The 25184-nt window shown below is 41.0% G+C and overlaps 1 protein-coding gene across 2 annotated transcripts in view; it reads right to left on the bottom strand.

The window, feature by feature from the left end:
- Dennd5b (DENN domain containing 5B) overlaps window positions 1–25184 on the bottom strand; it is a 159406-nt gene that overhangs the window by 82122 nt on the left and 52100 nt on the right. The window contains exons 2-3 of one of the 2 annotated variants that reach the window (XM_042677655.1): window positions 16198–16263; window positions 12810–12919 (exon numbers count right to left, since the gene is read on the bottom strand). In XM_042677655.1, coding sequence (XP_042533589.1) covers window positions 12810–12919; window positions 16198–16263 — 176 coding nt within the window. The remainder of the gene's footprint in view (window positions 1–12809; window positions 12920–16197; window positions 16264–25184) is intronic. The other variant, XM_042677656.1, reaches the window with a different exon arrangement.

The raw sequence follows: 25184 nt of genomic DNA, 5'->3' as shown, positions 1-25184 counted from the left end.
AACAAGTGCAATGGCCTGGGTTTGATCCCCAGTACCAAAAAAGAGAAGATAAAAACAAAAGAAGGGAGAGGCTGGGAAGGTAGCTCAGTGGTAGAGTGCTTGCCTTGCAGGCATGAGGCCCTGGGTTCAATTGCTCAGTACCACATAAGCAGAAAAAGCCAGAAATGGTGCTGTGGCTCAAGTGGTACGAGTGTGAGCCTTGAGCTGAAGGACAGCGCCCAGGCCCAGAGTTCAGGCCCCCAAACCCACACACACACAAAAAAAATTTAAGTCTTGCTTTATACATGCATAAAAATATTGTTTAAAGAAATACACATATACATACATAAAAGGAAAAATATTTACTGTGTAGCTATTCACTGTGTGGAATGTTTAAGAATGAGATCTTTGGTTTGGTTCAGTTAAGCCTCTAATCAAGCTTGTGACCTGGAACAGGTCATGTAATTGCTCTGGGCCTCAGCTCCTGTCTTCAGGAGTTGCTACATCAAGAATTTGCAAGGCATGCACTCTACCGCTGAGCCACCTTCCCAGCCCCTACATCAAGAATTTGAAGACAGATCATTAAGTGTATTTTTTTGTAATTGTGATGGTGCTTCAGAGGAAATGGGAAATAGCTGAAAGCTTATTTGAAAAACGAAAAAAGAATTTAAAAAGAAAGGCAACTGGTTTCATCTTTGCTGTCTTGGAAAAACAAACTTTAAAATAAAAATCTTTGATTTACTGAAGAAGAGCAGAAGCAAGATATTTTAGATTAGCTATAATGGAAATTATGCTCTCCTTCTTGGGAACTACCCAGGATTGAGTCAAACTCAGGAACAAAATTACCCAAGGAGCTAGGAGATATATATAAAATGCTTAAAATGCATGAGAAATTAGAATTCCTTCAACTCTTCTAAATAAATTATAGAAAATCTGAAACATACTAAGAACAACAGAACTTTTAATTCTAACAAACTATGATTTGCTTTTATATATCTCTACTTTTTTTTTTTTTTTTGGTCAGGCGTGGAGCCTGAACTCTAGGCCTGGGCACTGTCCCTCAGCTCTTCAGCTCAAGGCTAGCACTCTACCACTTGAACCACAGTGCCACCTTCCGGCTTTTTCTGCTTATATGGTGCTGAGGAATCGACGGCCTCATGCATGCAAGGCAAGCACTCTACCACTGAGCCACCTTCCCAGCCTCCTCTACTTTTGTATTCTAACATGCCTTTTTTATTTTTTTCATTAATGAAGGGTGCTGGAGATTGAACTCAAAGCCTCACACTTGTACTCTACCACTTAAGCCATAGCCTCTGCTAGATGCTTTTTTACATAAACATAACTTTATCATACCCTATACTTTTCTAATACTTTCTATATTTAATAACCAAATCTGGTGCAAAACTTACAAGTTTTCCCAAGTCTCCACATTACTAAGAAAATGTAATTCATCTTTAAAGTTATAGATCCCCCACTCAAAGTGTGAGTAAATGTTTATTAAGTGCCTTTAGGAGCTAGGCCCTGTGATCAAGACACAGAAATGAGAAAGACTTGGTCCCTGCCTCTGTGGAGTTCCCAGGCTTTAAGAATGATAGTTGGGCTCTCTCTGCTCTTTTCTAGCTCTTTTCTCTCTTTCCCAGCTCTCTTTCCCAGGCCTTTCCCCACCGCGTGGAGGACCAAGATGGCCTGATGCCAGCTGGAACGATGAATAAACCTACCCCTTACCTGAATACCACATGTGTGGTGCAGTTCTTACTCAGCTACCTCTTTTTAAAAACCTAACATAAATGGTGCCGTGACTCGGATAAAGGGCTTAAAGTCAGGATAGCTGGGATTCCTCTCTGTTTTTTTTTCCTTTTTTCTTTTTCTGTTTGTTTTTCCCCTTTTGCTCTGAGGAATATCCACAGTTCTGATGGCCTTTTGTGAACCTGTCTGTCTGCTGCAGACACAGCGCATCGATACCATTGCTGGCCTTCACATCCACGTCCACACCACTTCTCTACTCTGGTGAGTGAAACTACTCTCTACGGCTCTCTGTTGCTCAGTCTCTGTCCAGATGTGGCGCCACGCCAGAGAGCTCCTACGGCCTTTAGCTGAAAGGCCGGTCACCTCTGAAGCCGAGGACGCTTGGTTTTGGGGGCTTGGCCATTTCTCTCTAGAGGGCTCTGGGTGAAGTTGGGACGCCGCTTCTGCCTGGTCAGCTCTCCTTTACTCACCAAACTGACTCTCCTACTCATTTAATGGGGTGCTGCGGGAATCACGCCTGAGCCGTGAAACCCCTTTGAAAGGCCTCCTGAGCTCCCTGGAAAGCCAGAGAGCCTAATTTTATGCCAGTCTCAGATGTGCATAGTTTTTGCTATTGCAATGGTAAATGGTCAGAAGTCTGTTTACTTTTGGGCTCTCTTTGCTCTCTGCCATTCATGTCCAACTTTCCTTATCTCTCCCTTTCTCTTTTCTACATTTTGGCTTGTGCCCTGAAGAGTATGATGCAGGCTGGGTCCCTGGGACCCCCCTCTAGGTTCCCTCTCAAGGGCTAGCCAATGTAGGCTTGATCTATTTGTTCAGGGTTTCTTTGCATTTTTTTCAGAAATTTGCCATCTTGGCCACATCTTGGTGGGTTAAGGGTTTGGCCCTATCTGGTCCTTAACCTTCCACCAAACTTACTACTCCATCCAGCTATTCTAAGGTGCCTTGCTAACAAGTTGCTCTTTTCACAAGCCCTGGTAACTGAGGCCCAATCATGTGATGTGCTTTGTTAGCAAAGATGTCTAAACACTGTTGTCAAAATTTTAGGTTTTGAGTTTTGCCTTTTTTGTTTTGTGTTGTGTATTCTACTGACTACATGGTTCTAAAATACTGGGCATATCTGTGCTAAAATTCTCATCACATCTAATGAGTTTTGTCATTTCAGAAAATTTGTTGGCAATTCTTGATAAGGAACAGGTAAGCTCTACTTATTCTATTTGATCTCCTTGTTGCTTTAATTGGAAATAATAAAGGGTTTTTGTGGCAAAGATTTCAGTTCAAAGCCAGCCAGAGCTGAAAAATCCCTAAGACTCCCATCTCCCAGCTAACCTGCAAAGAGCCTGGCTGGAAGCATGACTCAAGACTCTCATCTCTAACCAGCCAAACTCTGCAAGTGGTACTATAACTCAAAGTGGTTCAGTGCTGGCCTTGAGCAGACGTGCTCAGGGACAGTGCCCAGGCCTTGAGTTCAAACCTCCTTGAATACCAACTGGGACAAGCCATCCCAGCAATGAGCACCTAGACTCAGCCAGTCTGGGGAAGAGGGGAACATGGAGAGGAGTAAGAGGAGATGATGTCACATCAGCTACTTTGTGCCTGCCCTTTCAAAATTAACCAGAGCCAGGAGGTCAGTGGAAGTAAGAAGCCTGCCCATCCAATGTCTATACCTGTCTACCTATTAACTTAACAGGAATTTATATTCTTGCCTTTGTCATCTGACTTCTCTACCTAGTTGCCAGATGTCAGAAGTAGCCAGGGACATTTCTACCAACATTTTCAGCCCCAAGTCCTTCCTCTTGCCATTTATTTGCTCTCTAGTATTTTTTTTTCCAGCCCCTCAATGCTCATGAGACTTCTCCAGACTTCATCTAAGGACTCATGCCACCAAGGGACAGCTGCTGTTCACTGCCTTCTCTGGGAGGGGATCAAATTCCAGCCTTTTACCCCTATTGTCGACGCCCCTTGTCAGCAGGAAGTAGCCAGAGAGAATCTGTGCCCTATTTCATGATTATTAAAAGGCTGGAATGTAAGGTCAGCTCCTGGATGGCTAGCAGACTCCACCCTCCTCGCAGCAAAGTCTCCACCCAGTACTTGTGTTACCTAGGCAACTGGGACAACTGGAAGAGGTCACATCTGCATCCCCTGAGGTCACATCTGAATTTGATGTGGCCACACCTTTGTCTGCCCATACCCTAGATAAGGCCTAGCCCAGGCCCAGACGCCCTCTCTCTCTGCTCTCTCTCTACTCTTTTCTAGCTCTTTTTTCTCTTTCCTCTCTTTCCCAGCTCTCTCTCTCTCCCAGCTCTCTTTCCCAGGCCTTTCCCCACCACCTTGAGGACCAAGATGACCTGCTGCGAGCTGGAATGATGAATAAACCTACTCCTTACCTGAAAAAAAAAAAAAAAAAGACAGTTGGAAGTGCAGGCCTCTATGGGGGGGAAAGAAACAGTAAGAAAAGAGAATTATCAGGTAAAAATGAAGTTCAAATGGGAACCCAATGGTGCATGCAGTTAGTAAAATGAAGGTGCTAGGTAGATGTTGGGCACTGGTGGTACAAGCCTAAAATCTTAGCTACTCAGGAGGCTAGGGAAGAAAAAAATTCCTGACATCTTTTTTTTTTTTTTTTGGTCAGTCATGGGCTTGACCTTGGGGTCTGGGTGCTCTCCCTAAGCTTTTATTCTCAAGGCTAATGCTATACCACTTTGAGCTACAGTGCCACTTCTGGTTTTCTGGTAGTTAATTGGAGATTAAGAGTGCTTTCACAAGGACTGTCAGCTCAAGCTGGCTTCAAATCATGATCTATAGATCTTAGCCTCCTGAGTAGTTAGGATTACAGGCATGAGCCACTGGCTCCCAGCTTCTGTGACAATCTTATCTCCAATTAACCACTAAAAGAAGGTAGAAGTAGAGGTATAACTTAGGTGGTAGAATGAGCACCTTAAGTTGAAAAGCTCAGGGACAGTGCCCTAGACCTGAGTTCAAGCAGCACAACAAGAAAAACAGGAGGAGGACTAGGAGGTGGTGGAAGAGGAGAAGAGGGGGAAGGGATTAATGCAACAAAATTCTCACTGAGAATGAAGGCAAGTGGTAACATAAATGTTCCATATAGCTACTTCAGACCATACTCTTCTAAAAATCCTAGTCTTTGTAGCTCATATCATCAAATGATACAGCCACACTCTGGTCCTATTTGCTAATGAAGCTCATTTCCCAAACAAATTCTTCCACAATTTTAAATATATTCTGCCAACTCCCGAATTTAATTTTTTTTTGGGGGGGGAGGTCTGGTCGTGGGGCCTGAACTCTGGGCCTGGGCGCTGTCCCTCAGCTCTTCAGCTCAAGGCTAGCACTCTACCACTTGAGCCACAGCACCACTTATGGCTTTTTTTCTTTTTGCTTATGTGGTGTTGAGGAATCGAACCCCGGGCCTCATGCATGCAAGGCAAGCGCTCTACCACTGAGCCACCTTTCCAGCCCCCCAAATTTAATATTTCTTGAAAGTGACTATTGGTGAGGAGGAGAGAAATATTGAGGCTTGAACTCAGGGCTCTACACTCGTGTTTGGCTTTTTCCACTCAAGGCTAGTGTTTTACTATGAGCTACCCCTCCATTTCCTTTTTGGTGGTTAACTGGAAGTAAGAGCTTCACAAACTTTCCTGCCCAGGCTAACTTTGAATCTTGATTCTCAGATCTCAGCCTCTAGAGTAGCTAAAATTAGGCAAGAACTACCCATGCCCAGCTTAATTCATCTTTTGATTCAGCCTCTTTGTATACCAAGAAAGTTTTCTTTCTGCAACTAGGCAATGTAGAAATACAGTGACCTCCAAAGTCACTGAAATAAAGATTTCATTTTATTGACAGGCTTTCCAGATATCATAAACCATAGAATTACAGCTCATGATAGTTTTTGAAAAGCATCCAAATAGTCTTAAGGATTTGTAGCTTTCTTGAGCACACAGTCAAACATTTACAGGAAAGGCTTGCCAAAAGTTGTGCTCAAAAAGAGAAGACTTCCTATGCCACAGATAACAGATGTAAGAATTTTTCTTAAATGCTCTTTCCCAGAAATAAAAAAGTAAAAATTATATTTGTAATCTGGGAACCATGAATTGGAAAATACTATTTCATTTTTAACTTTTAAAAGACAGTTATATAGGCTGGGAAGGTTGCTCAGTGGTAGAGTGCTTGCTTTGCATGCATGAGGCCCGGGGTTCCATTCCTCAGCACAATAAGCAGAAAAAGCCAGAAGTGGTACTATGGCTCAAGTGGTAGAGTGCTAGCCTTGAGCTGAAGAGCTGAGGGACAGTGCCCAGGCCCAGAGTTCAGGCCCCATAACCGACAAAAAAAAAAAAAAGACAGTTATATAAATTACTGGGAAATGAAAGACATTTTACTTCTCAGAAACCTGAGCTACAAATCAAGGTTTTCTTACCATGGTATTGTTAACTCACAAAATTGATAATTATTTAAAATAAAATCTTAAGGCTCGATAAGAATTCACTAGCTGGGCACTGGTGGCTCAAGCCTATAGTCCCAGCTATTCAGGATACTGAGAGCTGAGGATTGCAGCTTGAATCCAGCCTGGTTAGGAAAACTTGTGAGACTCTTATCTCTAATAAACTACTAGAAAAAACCCACAGTGGCTTAAGTGGTAGAGTGGCTAGCCTTGAGCACAAAGAGGCTCAGGGGGGCTGGGAAGGTGGCTCAGTGGTAGAGCGCTTGCCTTGCATGCTTGAGGCCCTGGGTTCGATTCCTTAGCACCACATAAGCAAAAAAGAAAAAAAAAAAGCCGGAAGTGGCGCTGTGGCTCAAGTGGTAGAGCGCTAGCCTTGAGCTGAAGAGCTGAGGGACAGCGCCCAGGCCCAGAGTTCAGGCCCCATGACCGGACCCAAAAAAAAAAAAGAGGCTCAGGGACAATGCCTAGGGCCCTGAGTTGCATGTGTGAGGAAAGGGGATGTAGATCAGCATAAGCAAGGGGACAGTGTGACAAATAAGAGCAGAAGCCAGTTAGACAGTAACTGCAGCAGTCCAGGTAAGAGATTGTGGTGGTTAGGACCATGGTGGGTATGGAGAAACAGAGGGAAGCAAACAGTAAATAGTCTGCAGATGGGATTAATTAAGGGAGTGAGTTTTCAAGGCTAATTTATAGATTTCTGGTTGGGAACTCAGGAGGTTGGCTGTATCATTTGCTAAACAAGATTAATAGAAAGGAGTGTAACTGGGCTCTGGTAGCTCGTGCCTGTAATCCTAGCTATTTAGGAGACTGAGATCTAAGGATCACAGTTCAAAGCCAGCCAGGGTAGGAAAGTCCATAAGACTTTTATCTCCTATTAACCAATGAAAGCCAGAAGTGGCACTGGGCTCAAAGTAGTAGAGCTCTAGCCTTAAGCGAAAGAGCTCAGGAACATCATCCAGGTCCAGAGTTCAAGCCCCATGACCAACAAAAAAAAAGCAGTGTGGAAGAGTTTTGGACATGTGAGTTGGTGATGTTAGTGAAATATTTCAGCTGTAATATGAAGAGATTGCTTTTCCAGCAATGGTTGTCGAAGATTCCCAACTCTGAGTCTACTCTAAGATGAGAGCTTATACTTGGGTCAAAATGAGAGCTTACTAAAAATAAATCATAATCATAATAAGGGATTACTTTCTAATGTCAAACCTATGAATAGAATTTGGGGTTATCTACTTCAAATTCAAGTACTTGCTGAGTGTGCAAAGTGAGGGATCTTGATAGTTTTCTCTGACCTTTCACCCCTCACTCTTTTTCATTCCACTCCAACTTTCTTTGTAAACAGTAAACAGTAAATTTATCATTACACTGTGTGTGTGTTTGTGTGTGTGTGCTGGTTCTGGGGGTGAACTCAGAGCCCAGGTGTTGTCCCTGAGCACTCTACCATTTGAGCCATAGTTCTACTTCCAGATTTCAGATTTCTGAATTGGATATGAGTCTCACAGACTTCCTGACAAGCTGGCTGTGAACCACAATCTTCGGATCTCAGCCTCCTGAGCATCTAGGACTACAGGCATGAGCCACCAGTTCCCAGCTTTATTACACTGGATTTTTTTTTTTTTTTGGGGGGGGAGGCGGGAGGGATGATGGTGTGTTGATTGTGGGACTTGAAATCAGGACCTAGGCATTGTTTCTAAGCTTCTTTGCTGAAAGATAGTGCTACCACTTGAGCTACAGTTCCATTTCTGGTGTTTTACTGGTTAGTTAAAAATAAGAGGCACCAGGTGCCAGTGGCTCACACCTGTAATCCTAGCTACTCAGGACGCTGAGATCTGAAGATCGAGGAGAGTCTGTGAGACTCTTATCTGCAATTAACTACCAGAAAACCAGAAGTGGCACTGTGGCTCAAGTGGTAGAGTGCTTGCCTTGAGCTGAAGAGCTGAGGGACAGTGTCTAGGCCCAGAGTTCAAGCCCCATGACCAACAACAACAACAAAAAAGAGTCTCTTAGGGGCTAGGAAGGTGGCTCAGTGGTAGAGTGCTTGCCTTGCATGCATGAGGCCCTGGGTTTGATTCCTCAGTACCACATAAGCAAAAAGAAAAAAGCCGGAAGTGGCGCTGTGGCTCAAGTGGTAGAGCACTAGCCTTGAGCTGAAGAGCTGAGGGACAGCGCCCAGGCCCAGACACCAAAAAAAAAAAAAAAAAAGAGTCTCTCAGATTTGTCTGCCCAGGCTGGCTTTGAACCAGGATCCTTAGGTCTCTACTTCCTGAGTAGCCAGGATTACAAGTGTGCACCAACAGCACCCAGCAAGGTTAAAATTTATCTATTCAAATACTATAAAGTATGGTAATTATGGATGTCAACATCAGATTATCTCTAAGAGATCTGAAAATGAGACTGGGGGAGGAAACAGGAGAATTTCAGATCTGCTTTGCAGATTTTGTTTCCTCTAGGATTAAAGGTGCTTAAAGGAAGCTGTTGATCAATAGGGGGCTGGAGGAGAGAGGAAACAGAAACAGGGGTCTGCTATACTAGTAAATACTAGTACAAAGAGGAGGTTCGGCTAATGGGGGTTAAAGAGGATGAATACAGTGAAAACATTGTTCACATATATGAAAACAGAACAATGAACCTTGTTGAAATTGTATTAGGAAGGGGTGAGGAGATAAGGGAGAGTGATGGGGGAGTTGATTGCAATATACTGTATACATGTGTGTAAATGAAATTTCCCCATGTACAGCTAATATATACTAATAGAAAATGAAAAAAAAAAGATTAAAGGTACTAATCTGAAATAAACATGTTAATGTTTACACAGGTTAGTCCTGGATTTGGGGTATGTGATGTTTCATGACTATTTCACCTTATTTTTCATTAAAAAAATCTCTCAATCAGCAATTGAGATTTTAAAAACGGTAATGAATTCAGTAACAATTTCACCTGTCACTCATATTTATTTTCTATTACATTTGCAATGCAATGTTTTATTTAACCAAGTCCATTGCTTTGGGTATCTAATTTATGTGATGATCATTCAAAGCCCCACTGTAGCTTGTTAGAGGAGTAACTCTAAAGTGATACCTTGGGGGTGGGATTTTGCTAAAGGCGAAACAATGGTTTATACTTTTAGATGAGAATAAATTATAGCCTCATAAAATACACTTACTAATGAATCAAAGAGGAAATTAAGGGCAGTATATAAAACCCAAATTCAGACTAGTAAAATGGGATTTTTTTTTTTTGGAGATTTTCAAGGAATGATAGTAAATCTTTAGAATTGCAGCAAAAAGCAAAATTCCATGTGGTATTTAATAACCAAAATCCAGCCTTGATATCTATTCCTCCCAGGGAGATTTCTGCTGTTTGCATTAAAAAAAAAAAAAAAAAAAAAGTGGCAGAGGCCAAAAAAAAAAATCAAAGACAAATCAAGGAAGCTGATAATTGCTTTAAAGATGAATGTTTTGCATACTGAGACAAAAGATATTATGGGTAGCTTACTGCTCACTCAAATGATTAAAAAAGAAAACATGATGAGTGTTTTTGACACTTTGTTCTGAAGGACTACAAAATCATATTGTAGTAAGAACATAGTTTTGAAAATGATTCTGGTTTTTCACAATATCATTTATACTTTGAATATCTAACTAATATAAGATCATGTTTTATCATTTATTCACATTCTTAACCATGTTTTCAGTGCTTTGGTTAGAACCACTAACACTTCATGTTTTGCTGGCATGGGCAGCTGACAGATTACTTTTTTTTTTTTTTTTTTTTGGTCAGTCGTGGGGCTTGAACTCCGCCTGGGCGCTGTCCCTCAGCTCTTCAGCTCAAGGCGAGTGCTCTGCCACTTGAGCTACAGCTCCACTTCCGGTTTTTCTGGTGTTTATTGGAGATAGGAGTCTCACGGTCTCTCCTGCCTGGGCTGGCTTTGAACCGCGATCCTCAGATCTCAGCCTCCTGAGTAGCTAGGATTACAGGCGTGAGCCACGAGCACCCGGCTCAGATTACTTTTTATCACTACTGATGGTTAACTATTCAGAAACTTGTTTAGACTGTGAGTCTCATAAAAATAACTTAAGAGTTGTGCATTATTCAATTTCTATAGTACTCTCTTCATCAAAGATGATCTTAAACAACCACAGTATTATCAAAATGTAAACTTGGGACTATACTGTGCTCTGTAAAGAATCAAAGTCAAGCTGGGCACCAGTGGTTCATACCTATAATCCTAGCTGCTCAGGAGGATGAGATTCAAAGCCAACCCAGGCAACAAAGTCCATGGGAATCTTATCTCCAACTAAGCACCAAATAAGCCTTAAGTGGAGCTGAGGTTCAATTGGTAGAGCCCTAGCCTTGAGAACAAAAACTCAGGGACAGCACCTAGGCCCTGGGTTCATGCCCCAGGACCTGCAGGAAAAAGAAAAAAAATCAAAGTCAACTGCATTAGGCATCTGTCTTTACCAAAAGCATATGCTAATGGCTTGCTGGAACACAGCAAACCCAAACTGGAAAGGCTTTGTTATGATGCAGAAATATCACTAAGGGGCCAGTATGGCCAATATCATTTCTAACGCAAATTAAAACACTAAGATACATAGTTTTGTTTTGTTTTGTTTTTGTCAGTCCTGGGGCAGGAACTTGGGGCCTAGGCACTGTCTCTGAGTCTCTTTGTGCTCAAAACTAGTGTTCTAACCCCTTGAACCACAGCATTACTTCTGGGCTTTTTGAGTAATTCATTAGAGATAAGAGTCTCATGGAGTTTCCTGCCCAGGCTGGCTTCCAACCGTGATCCTCAGATCTCAGTCTCCTGAGTAGCTAGGATTATAGGTGTGAGCCACCAGAGCCTGGCTAAAACAGTTTTTAATCTTTCTTTTAAGGAGGTACCAAAGCAGGTAGGAAAAAGAAATCAAGATAGAAAGTAAAAATGAGGAGGGAGGAAAAGTGGGGGAAAAAGGGAGGGTTAACACTTCAATAAGAAAAGTACTCATTACTTATGTAAGTGTAATCCCCTCTGTATACCACTTTTTACAATAAAATAAAAAAAAATTAAATTTTATTTAAAGGGCTTGGAATGGGCTTAGTGGTAGAGTGCTTGCCTAGCATTCATGAAGCCCTGGGTTCAATTCCTCAGTACCACATAAGCAGAAAAAGCCAGAAGTGGAGCTGTGGCTCAGTGCTAGCCTTGAGCCCAGAGAGGCTCAAAGTCAGTGCCCAGGCCCTGAGTTCAAGCTCCAGGACCAGCAAAAAAAAAAAGAAAAAAAAGAAAGTAAAAACTATCTGGATTTACTTCCTTTTTTTTTTTTTTTTTTTTTGTCGGTCGTGGGGCTTGAACTCTGGGCCTGGGTGCTGTCCCTCAGCTCTTCAGCTCAAGGCGAGCGCTCTACCACTTGAGCTACAGCGCCACTTCCGGTTTTCTGGTGGTTTATTGGAGATAGGAGTCTCACGGTCTCTCCTGCCCGGGCTGGCTTTGAACCGCGATCCTCAGATCTCAGCCTCCTGAGTAGCTAGGATTACAGGCGTGAGCCACCAGCGCCCGGCCTGGATTTACTTCTTATACCCACTACATGATTCTGGACATGTTACTCTACGAAACTTGAATGAAAGTCATACTGGGTCAATGTAAACATGCAAGTGAAAATAACAAGGCTTAAACACCTAGCAGACTTTCAATAAATATTAACTTCTTTTCCTTAGAGTATTGCAAGAATGAGTCTTCAGTTCTAACTTGAAAATTCTTAAGCTGGTTGCTGACAGCTCACGCTTATAATCCTAGCAACTCAGGAGGCTGAGATCTGAGAATCAGGGTTCAAAACCGGCCCAGGCAAGAAAGTCCATGAGACTCTTATCTCCAATAAGCCACCAGAAAACCGGAAGTGGCACTGTGGCTCAAGTGATAGAGGGCTAGCCGTTAGCTGAAAAGCTCAGGACAGCATGACCCAGAGTTCAAGCCCCATGACCAACAAAACAAACAAACAAATAAAAATTCTTAAAGTGAACTATGCCTGTACCAGGGGCTTAGTCTACCATGGATCATTTCTGTGTTTACCATGCTAGATCTCTGATCTGTATCCTGGGGTTTCCTAAATTAAGTAAGCACAAAGTCAATGGAAGTCTAAAATATCATCAAGGCTTCTAAGCTCTTAAAGTGACCAGAAAACAATGAGCTTCATTTCTAAAAATCTCTCTAATTGCTATTGGTAGTTAAGTAAGTACATGGATTCAGATTCCTTATAATCAAATTCCAACTATGGCTTAAATGACACATTTATTTTCCTTTCTAGCTTCCTGTTATCTAGGAAGATTAATTACAGGCCCACTGGGCATCATTCCTTGAAATGTAACCACACAATGTACTACCACTGTTTATCAACACTTCTTTATATTAATACAAGCCAACAAGACAACTCAAGAGTAGGAAACATAATCGGCTTTGAGGTTGCTTTAGCCATTGGGAACCCTGGATGGGCACCCTAACTTCTCTGAACTTCAGTTTCTACATCTGTAAAATGTGGACAATAGTCTATTTCTCATGCAATTATTGAAATGAAATGAAATAATGTTATTCAAACTACTGCTATCTTAAAATAAAAGGAAGGCTAAAGAGAAAACGGAGAAAAAAATAAATACAGACCATGTTTACTGCATCTTGATCAAATGGGTTCCATTCTATGTTCTGAGGATAGTGTGCCAAAACTTTGGATTTGAATGTTCTTCTCAAAGGACTCTGGTCAAAATTTTCACCTACAACAAATAATAATTGATAAATAACTGACTTCCTCAGTACTATCTCCATTGTTTTATAATTATTTGCATATATAGATATATATTTATAGAAATATATTTGCTGACTTTGCTGAAATGCAAATTAAGTTTCTAACTCTGCTAAGAGTTGTCTAGTGGACAACTAGAAAACAAGTAAAATAAGAAATCTTCACTTAACAGTTTATACTCTGAATTTTTAAGTCTTAGCTATACAATCAACATTAAACATCAAAACATGGTAATATAATCACTGTGATCATGTAATTACCATAATCATTTTAACATACACTAAAGAAACATTGATGGAACCTCTTCATAGGCTGATAAAGTTTAATATACAGACCCAATGCTTCAGTCACAGAAAAGGCAATTTTATTCGTGTTACAACAAAAATCTCTGGTACATATGGCTTTATATCCAGGCTCCTCAGCAATGGACAAGATTATGAATATCACTGCTGAGTTTGCCAGTAGACAGACATATTAGATAAACTTCCTAAAAGAAATGAGCTAACCAAATTCATTATCTGTCAAAAGTTCTGAAAAGATAAAAATGTACACTGTTTTACATAAGAAAACTCAGTAACAGCTATCAGATCAGTTCTTTATCTTCTTAGTCAAATGAATTCCATTATTAATTCTGTTATTTCCAAATGCCTCAGTTTCAGAAAACATTTTCATGTGGATGATCTTACATTTCTAATGTCAAAAAGTTGAGGGCAGGCACCAGTGGCTCACACCTATAATCCTAACTACTCAGGAGGCTGAGATCTGAGGATCACAGTTCAAAGCCAGCCCAGGTAGGAAAGTTTGTGACACTCTTATCCCCAATTAACCACCAGAAAACCAGAAGTGACACTGTTGCTCAAGTGATAAGAGTGTTTGCCTTGAGCTGAAGAGCTGAGGGGCAGCACCCAGGCCCAGAGTTCAAGCCCCATGACTGACCAAAAAAAAAAAAAAAAGCTGAGATCAAGGAATTGGAAGACCTTGAAGTAATTTCAATCTGTGTCCTGCATTTTTCTATTTTTCTAAATTGGAATAAAGTGTAAACTACTAATTTACAGCAAAATATAAATGTAATTTACCAGTACTTGCACAATTAAGAACACTGCAAAGCAATCTAACTTGTAAGTGATATGCTGACATCTTGTTAAACTCAGTTTCCATTTTGGGAAAAATATGAAGACAGATACTAAAACACCTTTAAGTGAGTGCAAAACTTAACAGATAACAGGAGGGAAAAGTCACACTTGAAAATCTTGTTGGAGACTTCAGTATGAAATAGAAGATTAAAAAAAAAAAATAAGGACACATAATTTAAATTTATTTGCTAAGGTAAAGAAACTACTGCTTCCGGGCTGGGAAGGTGGCTCAGCGGTAGAGCGCTTGCCTTGCAAGCCTGAGGCCCTGGGTTCAATTCCTCAGCACCACATAAGCAAAAAGAAAAAAGCCAGAAGTGGCGCTGTGGCTCAAGTGGTAGAGCGCTAGCCTTGAGCTGAAGAGCTGAGGGACAACGCCCAGGCCCAGAGTTCAAGCCCCACCACCGGACCCCCCCCAAAAAAACTACTGCTTCTAATGGAAGTCTGTGGCTAATGATCATTTTCCTTGCGATTTTTCTGTTTCATTTAACCAAGGACCACATACATCATTGCTCTATCTTTTTTACTGCACAGTCCCATTTTTTAAGACTTGAAAGCTTTTACTTCCATAAGAGAAAGTGCCGGCAGCATTCCTAAGGAGGGTACCCCTTTTTGCAGTAGCTCTTAGGTTCCTGAACATCAAAAGGTCAGTGGATAAATGGGAAACAGTGTGGCTGAGGACAGAGACAGTTTAGCGCTGTAGACTTGTGGATAAATGACATCCCCAGGCTTATGCTAGATTTTCCCATAACACTAAGAAGGTTTAGATTATTTGTAAGAAAAAAAAAAAAGGTTACATTCTACTCACCGTGAGTTCATGGGGGAAAAAAAAAAAAAGAAAAAAACAATCTCCTGGTTCTGAGTGTGTGGGCAGTCTGCATATTTTTGGAAGCCTTGTCCTACACACACCACTAATGACAGAAAATGCTTCTTATCATCCATAAATAGAAGAAAAATACCAAACACAATAGAAGCAGGTCATAACTGACACCAACCCAGGTTATGAATCCTTATAACACTTACCTTTCAATGAGTTTTTGCCTGTCTGATTTAAAATAGTAACATTATCTTCACTTATATGTCAAGGAATGAATGGGACAGAAGAGAAAACAGAGAAAGCATGACAGTTTCATTGTCACTGTAATTGTTCTGTTACATAAGGAACATCATACCTTTTTGAAGCACAATGAATCAATAAGAGAGAAAAAAGGAAATTACCTCCAGAAAGAATCTCACAAAACCAGAAAGCCTACAAAATACCAACAAGAGAAATAAACCACCACCATCACCAACTCCAGCAGCAGCAAGCAGCACCAGTACCACCACCATCTCTCATACTTAAAAAAGGGAGCACAAGGAAAGATCATTGTTATATATTCAGCTGTCTTGACAAATAATACTTTGAAGGAAATTAAGAATCTATACTTATGAATTCTGCTATCACTGGTAAGGACTGAGAAATGAGTAATACAGCTCAATCCTCAATAAGGGCTAGTACCAGCTAGCAAAGAGTCATGGAGATGTCTTTTAGGCAAAGCTAGAGAGGAACAACCTATTTCCATGTTGAATGCTAGGTTTATAAAATTGTAGTTTAAAATTTACTGCCAGGAGTAAGCAAGAAAAATGACTATGTTTGGGAATTTAAATTTCCAGAAGTAGAAATTATACAACATTCCTTATTGAAATTTACCTTTTAGATACTGTCCTGAAACAAACAAGGACCAAACAAACTTGTACCAATCTTAATATCCATGTGAGGCTCTGGGTTCAAGTCTCTACACTGCCAAAAAATTAGCTCCTTAATTAATATCCTTGCTGTAAATTAGACATAAACATAAATCCTGCTGGGTAACCTATAATCATAACCTACAGATTAAACCCTTCATCCTAAGAAAGTAGGAAACATATGTCAAGACAGCTGAAAGCCTAGCGAATATATTTTTTCAAGCCTGGAAGCAAATGAGGTCTTTATGCAAATTAGGGTGCAGATAATAGAACAGAATAAGTAACTGTAAGTTTGTCCAAGCAAAACAGAATAAAGCAACATTTCTAAACTGGTATGGAGTGAATGAAGATAATAATGACTTCTAGTACTAGTTCTTTTCTAACTTATTTTTACCTGAAGTCGTATTTGCAGCATCTTGGCTCTTGCCATGGCGATCTGCTTCTAGCCATTGGTACAAAACTACATGATGTAACAGAAACAAAAAGCTTTATGAACAAAGAAACAAAAACAAACATGAAAAAGCAAAATGGCTGTGAAGAATGGAAAATGAGAATACAAAAATTAAGCAAAAGCAATTCAACATGAGACCAGGAGACATTCACTTCAAGATCACTGTAATATAGCTTATAAACTACAAGTAGTAAGAGAAAGCAAAGAGAATGAGTCATTTTTAACACAGTAAGTGAAATGCCGCTTTAACATCTGTAATAGGTATCTGTGTGGGAAAAAGCACACCTATATTAAAGCTAATTTCAAAAAAAATATCAAGAGAAAGTTAGTGTCTCTGTGAGATATAATGAAGTATGACAGTAAGAATAAATGACTAGGGAGGGATGGGAAGGTGGCTTAGTGGCAGAGTGCTTGCCTGGCATGCATGAAGCCCTGGGTTCAACTTTTCAGTCATAAACAGAAAAAGACAGAAGTGGTGCTGTGGTTCAAGGGGTAGAGCTATCCCTGAGCAAAAGCAGCTCAGGGACATGGTCCAGGTCCTGAGTTTTAGCCCCAGGACTGGTTAAAAAAAAAAAAAGAATAAATGACTAACTTTAAGAAACGTATTCAGGCCAGGTATGGTGGCTCACATCTGTAATTACAGTTACTCAGAAGCACTGAGAGGACTATATTTCAAGACCAGGCAAAAACAACAAAACTTCACTTAGTAATCTGAGCATGGTGGTACATGCCTGTAATCCCAGCTATGTAGGAGAATCATGGTCTAAAGCTGGTCCTGGTCAGTAATTCAGGACCCTAACTGAAAAAAACTTAAGTGATAAAGAGCTGGGTTATGTGTGACTCAAATGGTAGAGCACCTACCTAGTGAGCATGAGACCCTAACGTCAAACTCTAGAACTGCTCTCCCACCAAAAAAAAAAAAAGAAAGAAGGAAAGAAGGAAGGAAGGGAGGGAGGGAGGGAGGGAGGGAGGGAAGGAAGGAGGGAAGGAAGGAGGGAGGGAAGCAGGGAGGGAAGGAAGGAGGGAAGGAAGGAGGGAAGGAAGCAGGAGGGGGGGGGGCGGCAATTGTATCCCAACCACTGCACACCTATTATTGTTTAAGTTCAAAAACCTAAATGTGCCAAATGCTGACAAGGATGTGGAGTGAGAAGGAATCCCATTCATTGTTGACAGAAATGCAAAATGTGAGGGCCACTTTGAAAGACAGTTTGGCAAATTCTTATAAGGGTAAACACAATCTTGATACACATAATCCCATAATTTCAGTCTATTATGAGTAAAACACCAAATTCCAAGAGGGACAACTATAATATACCTGTAGGTTCTCATCAAAACTGTGAAAGACATGGAAAACAACAAAAGCCTGAGAAACTGTCACAATCAAGACAGCTAGGACAATAACTAGAGAGATAAAATTTCTGAATATAATACTGTATATTAGATTCAATCCTCCAAGAGAGAAAGGACATTAGGTAAGACTAAGAAAATCTAAATGAGATACATTGAGTTAACATTAATGCATCAATACTGTACCACACTACTACAAAACATCAATAATTGGTAAACTACATGTGATTGATTATCTCTTTTTCTGTAAATATAAAACTACTATAGAACAGGTATGTATACTGCAAAAGCTACGTTTCAAAGTTGGATATGAGAGTGAATCTAATTGGCAGTCCCTGCTACGAATTTCCAATACAATGAGACCTCATCACTAAAAACAACAAACCTCCACTTATATCTGAATATTCAAGATAACTTCACACATTATATCAAATCTTATAATCAGCATTTCATAAATATATGAATTTTTTTAGTCTAATACCAGAACTTGACAAAAACTTGGAATCTAATGCTTTCTTTTACTGGCTGGTGGTCTACTACCTAAGCCATACATCCAACACCTCATAAATAATTTTGTACAAACATAAGGGTGGGCATGGGGGTATTATGCCTGTAATCCTAGCACTTGGGAAGCTGAGGCAGGAAAATCTCAAGTTTGTGGCCAGCCTAGGATACATAGCAAGACTGCCTCAAATCAGAACAAAACTAAAGCCAGGTGCCAGTGCCTTAGGCCTATAATCCTAGAGACTCAGGGAGCTGAGATCTAGGAATTGAGGTAATGAGCCAGCTATGGCAGACATATCTAAAAGACTCATCTCTGACATTAACCAGCAAAAAGTCAAAAGCAGAGATGTGGCTCAAGCAGTAGTACAGGCTTTGAGAGAAAAACCAAGCAAGAACACAAGGCCTGAGTTCAAGCCCAGTACTTTACTCAAAGCTGGCACTCTACCACTTGAGCCACACCTCCACATCCAGTTTTTTACTGCCTGCTGTGGCTCCTAACCAGAATCCTCAAATCCTCTCGAGTAGCTAAGGTGACAGGTTTGAGCCACCAATGCCCAGCCTAAACTAAACTTTTAGTTAACTAGCGTTTAAAGTTCAGTTCCTTTCTTGCATCAGCCACATTTCTGGTTGCTACTATATTACAAACAGAGAATAGGGTATTTTCATCAAAACAAAAAGTTCTATGGGCAATGGTAATTTAGAAGCTTGAGTAGATCTGAGTATTTATTTATTTATTCTTTCTTTTGGAGAAGGCAAGACTGCTTCCTAAATAGGGCTGTGTGCCCCCATTAGAAGTCACATGTCCAGGATTCCATTTAATTACCTAGACTCAGTTTTTGAATATGCAGGCCAGATAAATGTTTGATTCTTTTTTGTCAATGACTCCTTATCTCACTGAAGGAACGCTTTTTTTTTCTCCTGGGATCTTGTTCCTTTACAGCCAGATCACTGGTGGTCCAAATATACTTAATCACTTTCCTCACTGGTAAGAGAAAAAGAATCTCTCCCACATGGGAGTAACATCTTGATTCTAACAAAATGACAACTCTGTATCTGAGGAAGAATGAATTCTGTACAGGTTTTTCCAAATGACCGCCTGGTCCTAGGAACAATGAATGCAGTCACAGAAACATTTCCTTAAACTCATTGTTATTTTTCCACTTACGATTTTCTTTTGTTTTCTCTAAAATTTGGCAATGTGTTACTGTTCTCAGCTATAAGAGTAAAGAGAGGCCAGTGAGTAAAATAGAAGCTGTATTCCCAAAGTCAAGCATAGTGAGGACAGCAGATTGGTGAGATCTCAAGCAGAGGGCTGGGAAGGTGGCTCAGTGGTAGAGCGCTTGCCTTGCATGTATGAGGCCCTGGGTTCTATTCCTCAGCACCACATAAGCAAAAAGAAAAAAGCTGGAAGTGGCGCTGTGGCTCAAGTGGTAGAGCACTAACCTAGAGCTGAGGGACAGTGCCCAGGCCCAGAGTTCAGGCCCCACGACCAGACCCCCCCCCCCCCCCAAAAAAGAGAGAGATCTCAAGCAGAGGGGAGCTTAGCAACAACATTATTATAGGTAGAGCTGGGTGCTGGTGGCTCATGCCTATAACCCTAACTACTCAGGAAGCTGAGATCTAAGGATCAAAACCAGCACAGATAGAAAAGTTGTGATACTCTTATCTCCAATTAACCAGCAGAAATCTGGGAGCAGAGCTGTGGCTCACGTGGTAGAGCACCAGCCTTGATCCAAAAACCTAAGGGAGGGCACCCTAGTCCTGAGTTCAAGCCCCAGTACTGGCATATAAGCACACACATATGCACACACAGGAAAGGAAGGGAGGAAGGGAGGAAGGAGGAAGGAGGGAGGGAGGGAGGGAGGGAGGGAGGGAGGGGAAAAAGAGAGGGAGGGAGAGAGGAGAGAGAGAGAACGAAAGGAAGAAAGAAAAAGAAAGAGAATGGAAAGAGAGAGAACAGAAAGAGAGAAAGGAAAGAGAGAGCGAGAGAGGGCAGGTGGGTGGGCAGGCAGGCAAAAAGGGGGAGGCAGGCAGTTATTAAGAATGCTTGTTTGTCAGCCACCTCTATAGATTTCCTCTTCTACTGTTCCCTACGCATGTTTCATTTCCATAGTATTCTATCTTTGCTTGTATCTTCTTATTCTATCTATACATGCTAGCTTCTGCTAATACTCATATCATGACTTTTCAAATATACTTATTTCCACCCTGATTCTCTTCAGGCCAGCATTTCTACTGCCTATTGGAAACCTCTACCACAAGCTCCAAATCTCCAAATATCTAAAAGTGAATCACTCCTATATCTCCTAGACTATTTCTTTTTCCTCTGATCCTTGTGCCAATTAATGACACAAATGTGGGGCTTACTGGCCCTACTCTTGCACAAGGCTGAGGAAAGTACATTAGAATGAACGATGTCCTCCTTTAGCATAAGAATCATGTTCTATGATGACGGGTTTCATCATGTGGAAAATGAATCTTAGTGTTCAGTTTCCAGAGCATAAATACATGATGACTCAGCCATATGTGATGCTTGCTGGGTAAGCTATTTATGCCTTTCTGTGTTTTCCAGAAAGGAAAATGGCAATGACAAGTGAATTTTTATGTCATAAAACAGTAAATATGCTGGGAGTTAGCTCAGTGGCAAAGCATTTGTCTTGCAAGTGCAATGTCTTGGGTTCAATTCCTCAGTACACACACACACACACACAAAAAGACAGTAACTGGCTGAGAAAGTGGCTCAGTGGTAGAGCGCTTGCCTTGTATGCATGAGGCCTGGGTTCGATTCCTCAGCACTACATAAGCAGAAAATGCCGGGAGTGGTGCTGTGGCTCAAGTGGTAGAGCACTCGCCTACAGCTGAAGAGCTGAAGGACAGCACCCAGGCCCAGAGGTCAGGCTCCATGACCAACCAAAAAAAATAAATAAACAGTAAATATGATGACTTGATTATTTATTTGAGACAGGGTTTTTATCCAGGCTGGTCTCTAACTCCTGGTCTCAAGTGAGTCTCAGCTTTCTGAGCGCAGGAACTAAAGGCATGTTCTACCATGCCCAGTTTCTATAAAGGTAAAATCCTTGTATCCATTTTTAACTCCCCCCTAAATGTTATGAAAATACTTTTCAAGAATAAGTAAGCATGACCGCAAGAGTATTTAACAGCATTCTTGCCTTATAGTTAGTTATGTACTTGTATCAATTTTTTACTAGAAAAAATGTCCCTAACCCACATCTATGATTGAGCACTGATTCGGAGTTGGAAGAAATTTCTAATTTGTCTCCCTTTTACTACCCACATTTAATTATTAACCATTTTATCTTACTGATTTAGCCTCCACATTTTAGGGGAGAAGGTCAATACCACTGGCCCATGCTACTCTGTCCCATTAACATGCAATTTTAAGGAAATCTACTTAACCATTTCTGAAACTTTACTACAATGCAATGTGACTTTTCGTGTAAATTATTACAAATATCATCTTTCTTCTGCTTACCTTCTATCTGGCTCTCCATTGACCTCTATACCATAATGTAGGTGAGAAACCTTCAAAATACATACCTGGTAATATTCTCATTCAGTAGTGCTTCATCATGCTAAGGAAAGTGTAAAATTCCTTAACATGATTTCAAAACCTGCTCACGGCTTCAAAATCTGTTCATATCTTAATCCTTTCTGCAGGCCTTTCCCATCCCTTTTGTGCTCTGTACTTGAGCCATGACGCAATTTCTAGATGATCTTCAAATGTGCGACAATGCTTCAACTTAGCCTTTACGTGTGTTGTTCTGTTTGCCAAAAACACTACTCCCATCAGTGCCCTGCTGTCCCACCTGGAAATTCTTGGCCAAATCTAAGTGTACAGTGCTTTTTATCTAGGAAAATGTTCAGCTCTTTGAGGGTAGAGGTTTATGAGGTTTGCCATCAAATCCCTATGGCCTGCATAGTATGTAGTATAGCAGAAACTGCAAGAGTAAATAAGAGACAAGTGCTGGTGACTTACACACGTTCTTCTAAACTACTAAGGAGGCTGAGATCTTAGGTCTGTAGATCAAAGCCAGCCATGGGAAGGAAAGTATGTGAGAATCTATCCTAAATTAATCACCAAAATAAGAGAGAGGTAAAGCTGTGGCTTAAGTAGTACAGAACACTAATCTTGAGCTAAAAAACTCAAGGACAGCACCCAGACCCAGAGTTCAAGCCTCAAGACCTGTGCACACATACACAAAAAAGTAAATGAGAAATTTTGTATATGGGCTAGCCAAAAGATTTATCTGACTCTGCTTTTCCAAAAAAGATATTATTCTTCCCATCAGTGTATGGATGCAAACACTAGGTGTACAGGTTTTTTTTGTTGTTGTTTTGTTTTGTTGTTGGTCATGGGGCTTGAACTCTGGGCCTGAGCACAGTCCCTCCGGCTCTTCAGCTCAAATGAGCACTCTATCACTTGAGCTACAGAGCCACTTCCGGCTTTCTGGTGGTTTATTGGAGATAAGAGTTTCACAGACTTTCCTGCCCAAGCTGGCTTTGAACCACAATCCTCGGCCTCCTGGGTAGCTAGGATTACAGGTTTGAGTTACCAGCGTCCAGCAGTAATCTTGAATTTGATTTCACTTTTTTTTTGGGGGGGGAGGGGAGTGTCATGGGTCTTGAACTCTGGTCCTGGGCACTGTCCCTCAGCTCTTCAGCTCAAGGTTAGCCATTTACCACTTGAGCCACAGCGCCACTTCTGGTGGTTAATTGGAGATAAGAGTCTCATGGACTTTCTTGCTTGGGCTGGCTTTGAATCGCAATTCTCAGATCTCAGTCTCCTGTGTAGCTAGAATTACAGGCATGAGCCAGCTGTGTCTAGCTCTTTTTACATATTTATATCCTCTAATGATACACAACGGATGCTAGAATATATCATGCCTAAAAGAAGTTAAGCCCAAGCCATAAAGAAGCTTTGAGCTGTTTTTTCCCCCCCACTTATTTATTTTCACTTCTTCATTGCATTTGTTCTTTCATTTTGGATGATCTTTATCAATTCTTTTACTGCAGAACAAGTGTAGCATTTACATGCTCCTTCAAGTGATTGCCATTAATAATTGCTTATTCAAAAGCTAACAATCTGATTTGTATATTAAGTTCTTTCCTTTGTCTCTTGTACAATTAACTTTTAAGGTAATTTCTTTTCCTTCCTTTTTTCCTTCTTCACTTCCTCCCTCTCTCCCTCTCTTCCTTCCTTATTCTCATGCCAGTACTGGGACTAGAACTCAGGGAGGGCCCTGATCTTTTTTTGTTTGTTTTTGCCAGTCCTGGGGCTTGAACTTGGGGCCTAGGCACTATCCCTGAGCTTCTTCTGTTCAAGGTTAGTGCTATACCACTTGAGCCACAGCACCACTTCTGGCTTTTTCTGTTTATATGGTACTGAAGAATTAACACAAGCTGGGTGCTGGTGGTTCACTCCTGTAATCCTAGCTACTCAGGAGGCTGAGATCTGAGGATCATGGTTCAAAGCCAGCCTGGGCAGGAAAGTCCATCAGACTCTTATCTCCAATAAACCACTAGAAAACTGGAAGTAGCACTGTGGCTCAAGTGTTAGAGTGCATGCCTTGAGCCGAAGAGTATAGGGACAGTGCCCAAGCCCAGAGTTCAAGCCCCATGACCCACCAAAAAAAAAAAAACTGAACCCAGGACTTCATGCATGCTAGGCAAGCACTCTACCACTAAGCCACATTCCCAGCCTCACTTAGATCTTTTTGTTTTTTTGTTGCTGGTCCCGGGCTTTTTCACTCTACCATTTGAGCCACAGCTCCACTTCTTTTTGGTGGTTAATTACAGACAAAAGTCTTACAGACTTTCCTGCCTGGGTTGCTATGAACCAGGATCCTCAGATCTCAGCCTTTTGAGTATCCGGGATTACAGGCATGAGCCACTAGTGCTCAGTTCACTTAGATTTTTTTTTTTTTTTTTTTTTTGCTCAAAGCTGGCATTCTACCATTTGAGTCACATCTTCTCCCCCTACCTCCCACCCCCCATCCTGAAATGGAACTCAGGGCCTTGCCAAATTAATCAGGTGCCCTGCCATTGAGCTATAATAACCCAGCCATTATTTTGCTTTTGATAACTAGAAAATATTTCACACAGAACATAAATAATGAACACCTTATTTCACATTTACTTGCTTCACATTTTTCAAAACAAATAAAATGTCAGAGATGGAATGAAAGTCCCTTTGTGCTTTTCCCTGACTTTAAGTGTAGAGCTCTGACTGCCAGCTTGTCTGCTCTATTCTATTTTAGTAATAACTTCACTCTATAGGAATAAATCAGCCCACTATAGTCCACAGGAGCCCTCTCATCCCTAAGCCCTATCCATTCTCTATTAGCTAATTCAGGCAAATCTGTATATTCTTTTGTGATAAGTCCCCCCAGCTTGACCTTGGAGTAAACTCTGAGTAGATAACACCCTGACTAAATGCCCAGTGTCCTAATTTTGTCTTGGCTACTGCTATTTTCCCCTTAAGACACAGGTGAAACTATCTTAGTCAAGACGAGCAAAAAAAAAAAAAGGACAGTGAAAACAATCATACAATCTGAGTGAGAAGTACATAGACAGATGAGTTGATAAAAGGAAGGACTTCTTTAAAATCACAAGCTTTAAAGTTAATACTCTCAATTTTACTGATGGTTCTATTCACTGATGTTCCAATGAATGGTTTGGATGTGGAAGGTCCTCTAAAGACATGCATTGAAGACTATGTCCCCAGATGGTGACTGCATGGCACTAACTTCATCAGTGGGTTAGCCAACTGTAAGTTCATAGCAGATGGGCCTAGTTGGAGGAAATAGGTCACTGGGAGAGTGTCTTGTCACCAGTCCCTACTGTCACCATGAGATAAGTAGCCTCATCCTCCACCCATTCCCACAACAGTGATGTTCTGACTCATCTCAGACCCAAAACCATTGGGCCCAGCTGACTGTGGGCTGAAACCATGAAACCAAAATAAATCCTTCTTCCTTTAACTTGACTTTCTTAGGTATTTTACCATAGCAATAGAAAGCTGACTAACAGTCTGTAAAATGTGGAAGAGTTCATTTCCC

This window comes from Dipodomys spectabilis, unplaced genomic scaffold, assembly GCF_019054845.1.
Source record: "Dipodomys spectabilis isolate Male_0828 unplaced genomic scaffold, ASM1905484v1 ptg000039l, whole genome shotgun sequence".
Taxonomy (NCBI): domain Eukaryota; kingdom Metazoa; phylum Chordata; class Mammalia; order Rodentia; family Heteromyidae; genus Dipodomys; species Dipodomys spectabilis.
This window is presented reverse-complemented; position numbering and strand designations above follow the sequence as displayed.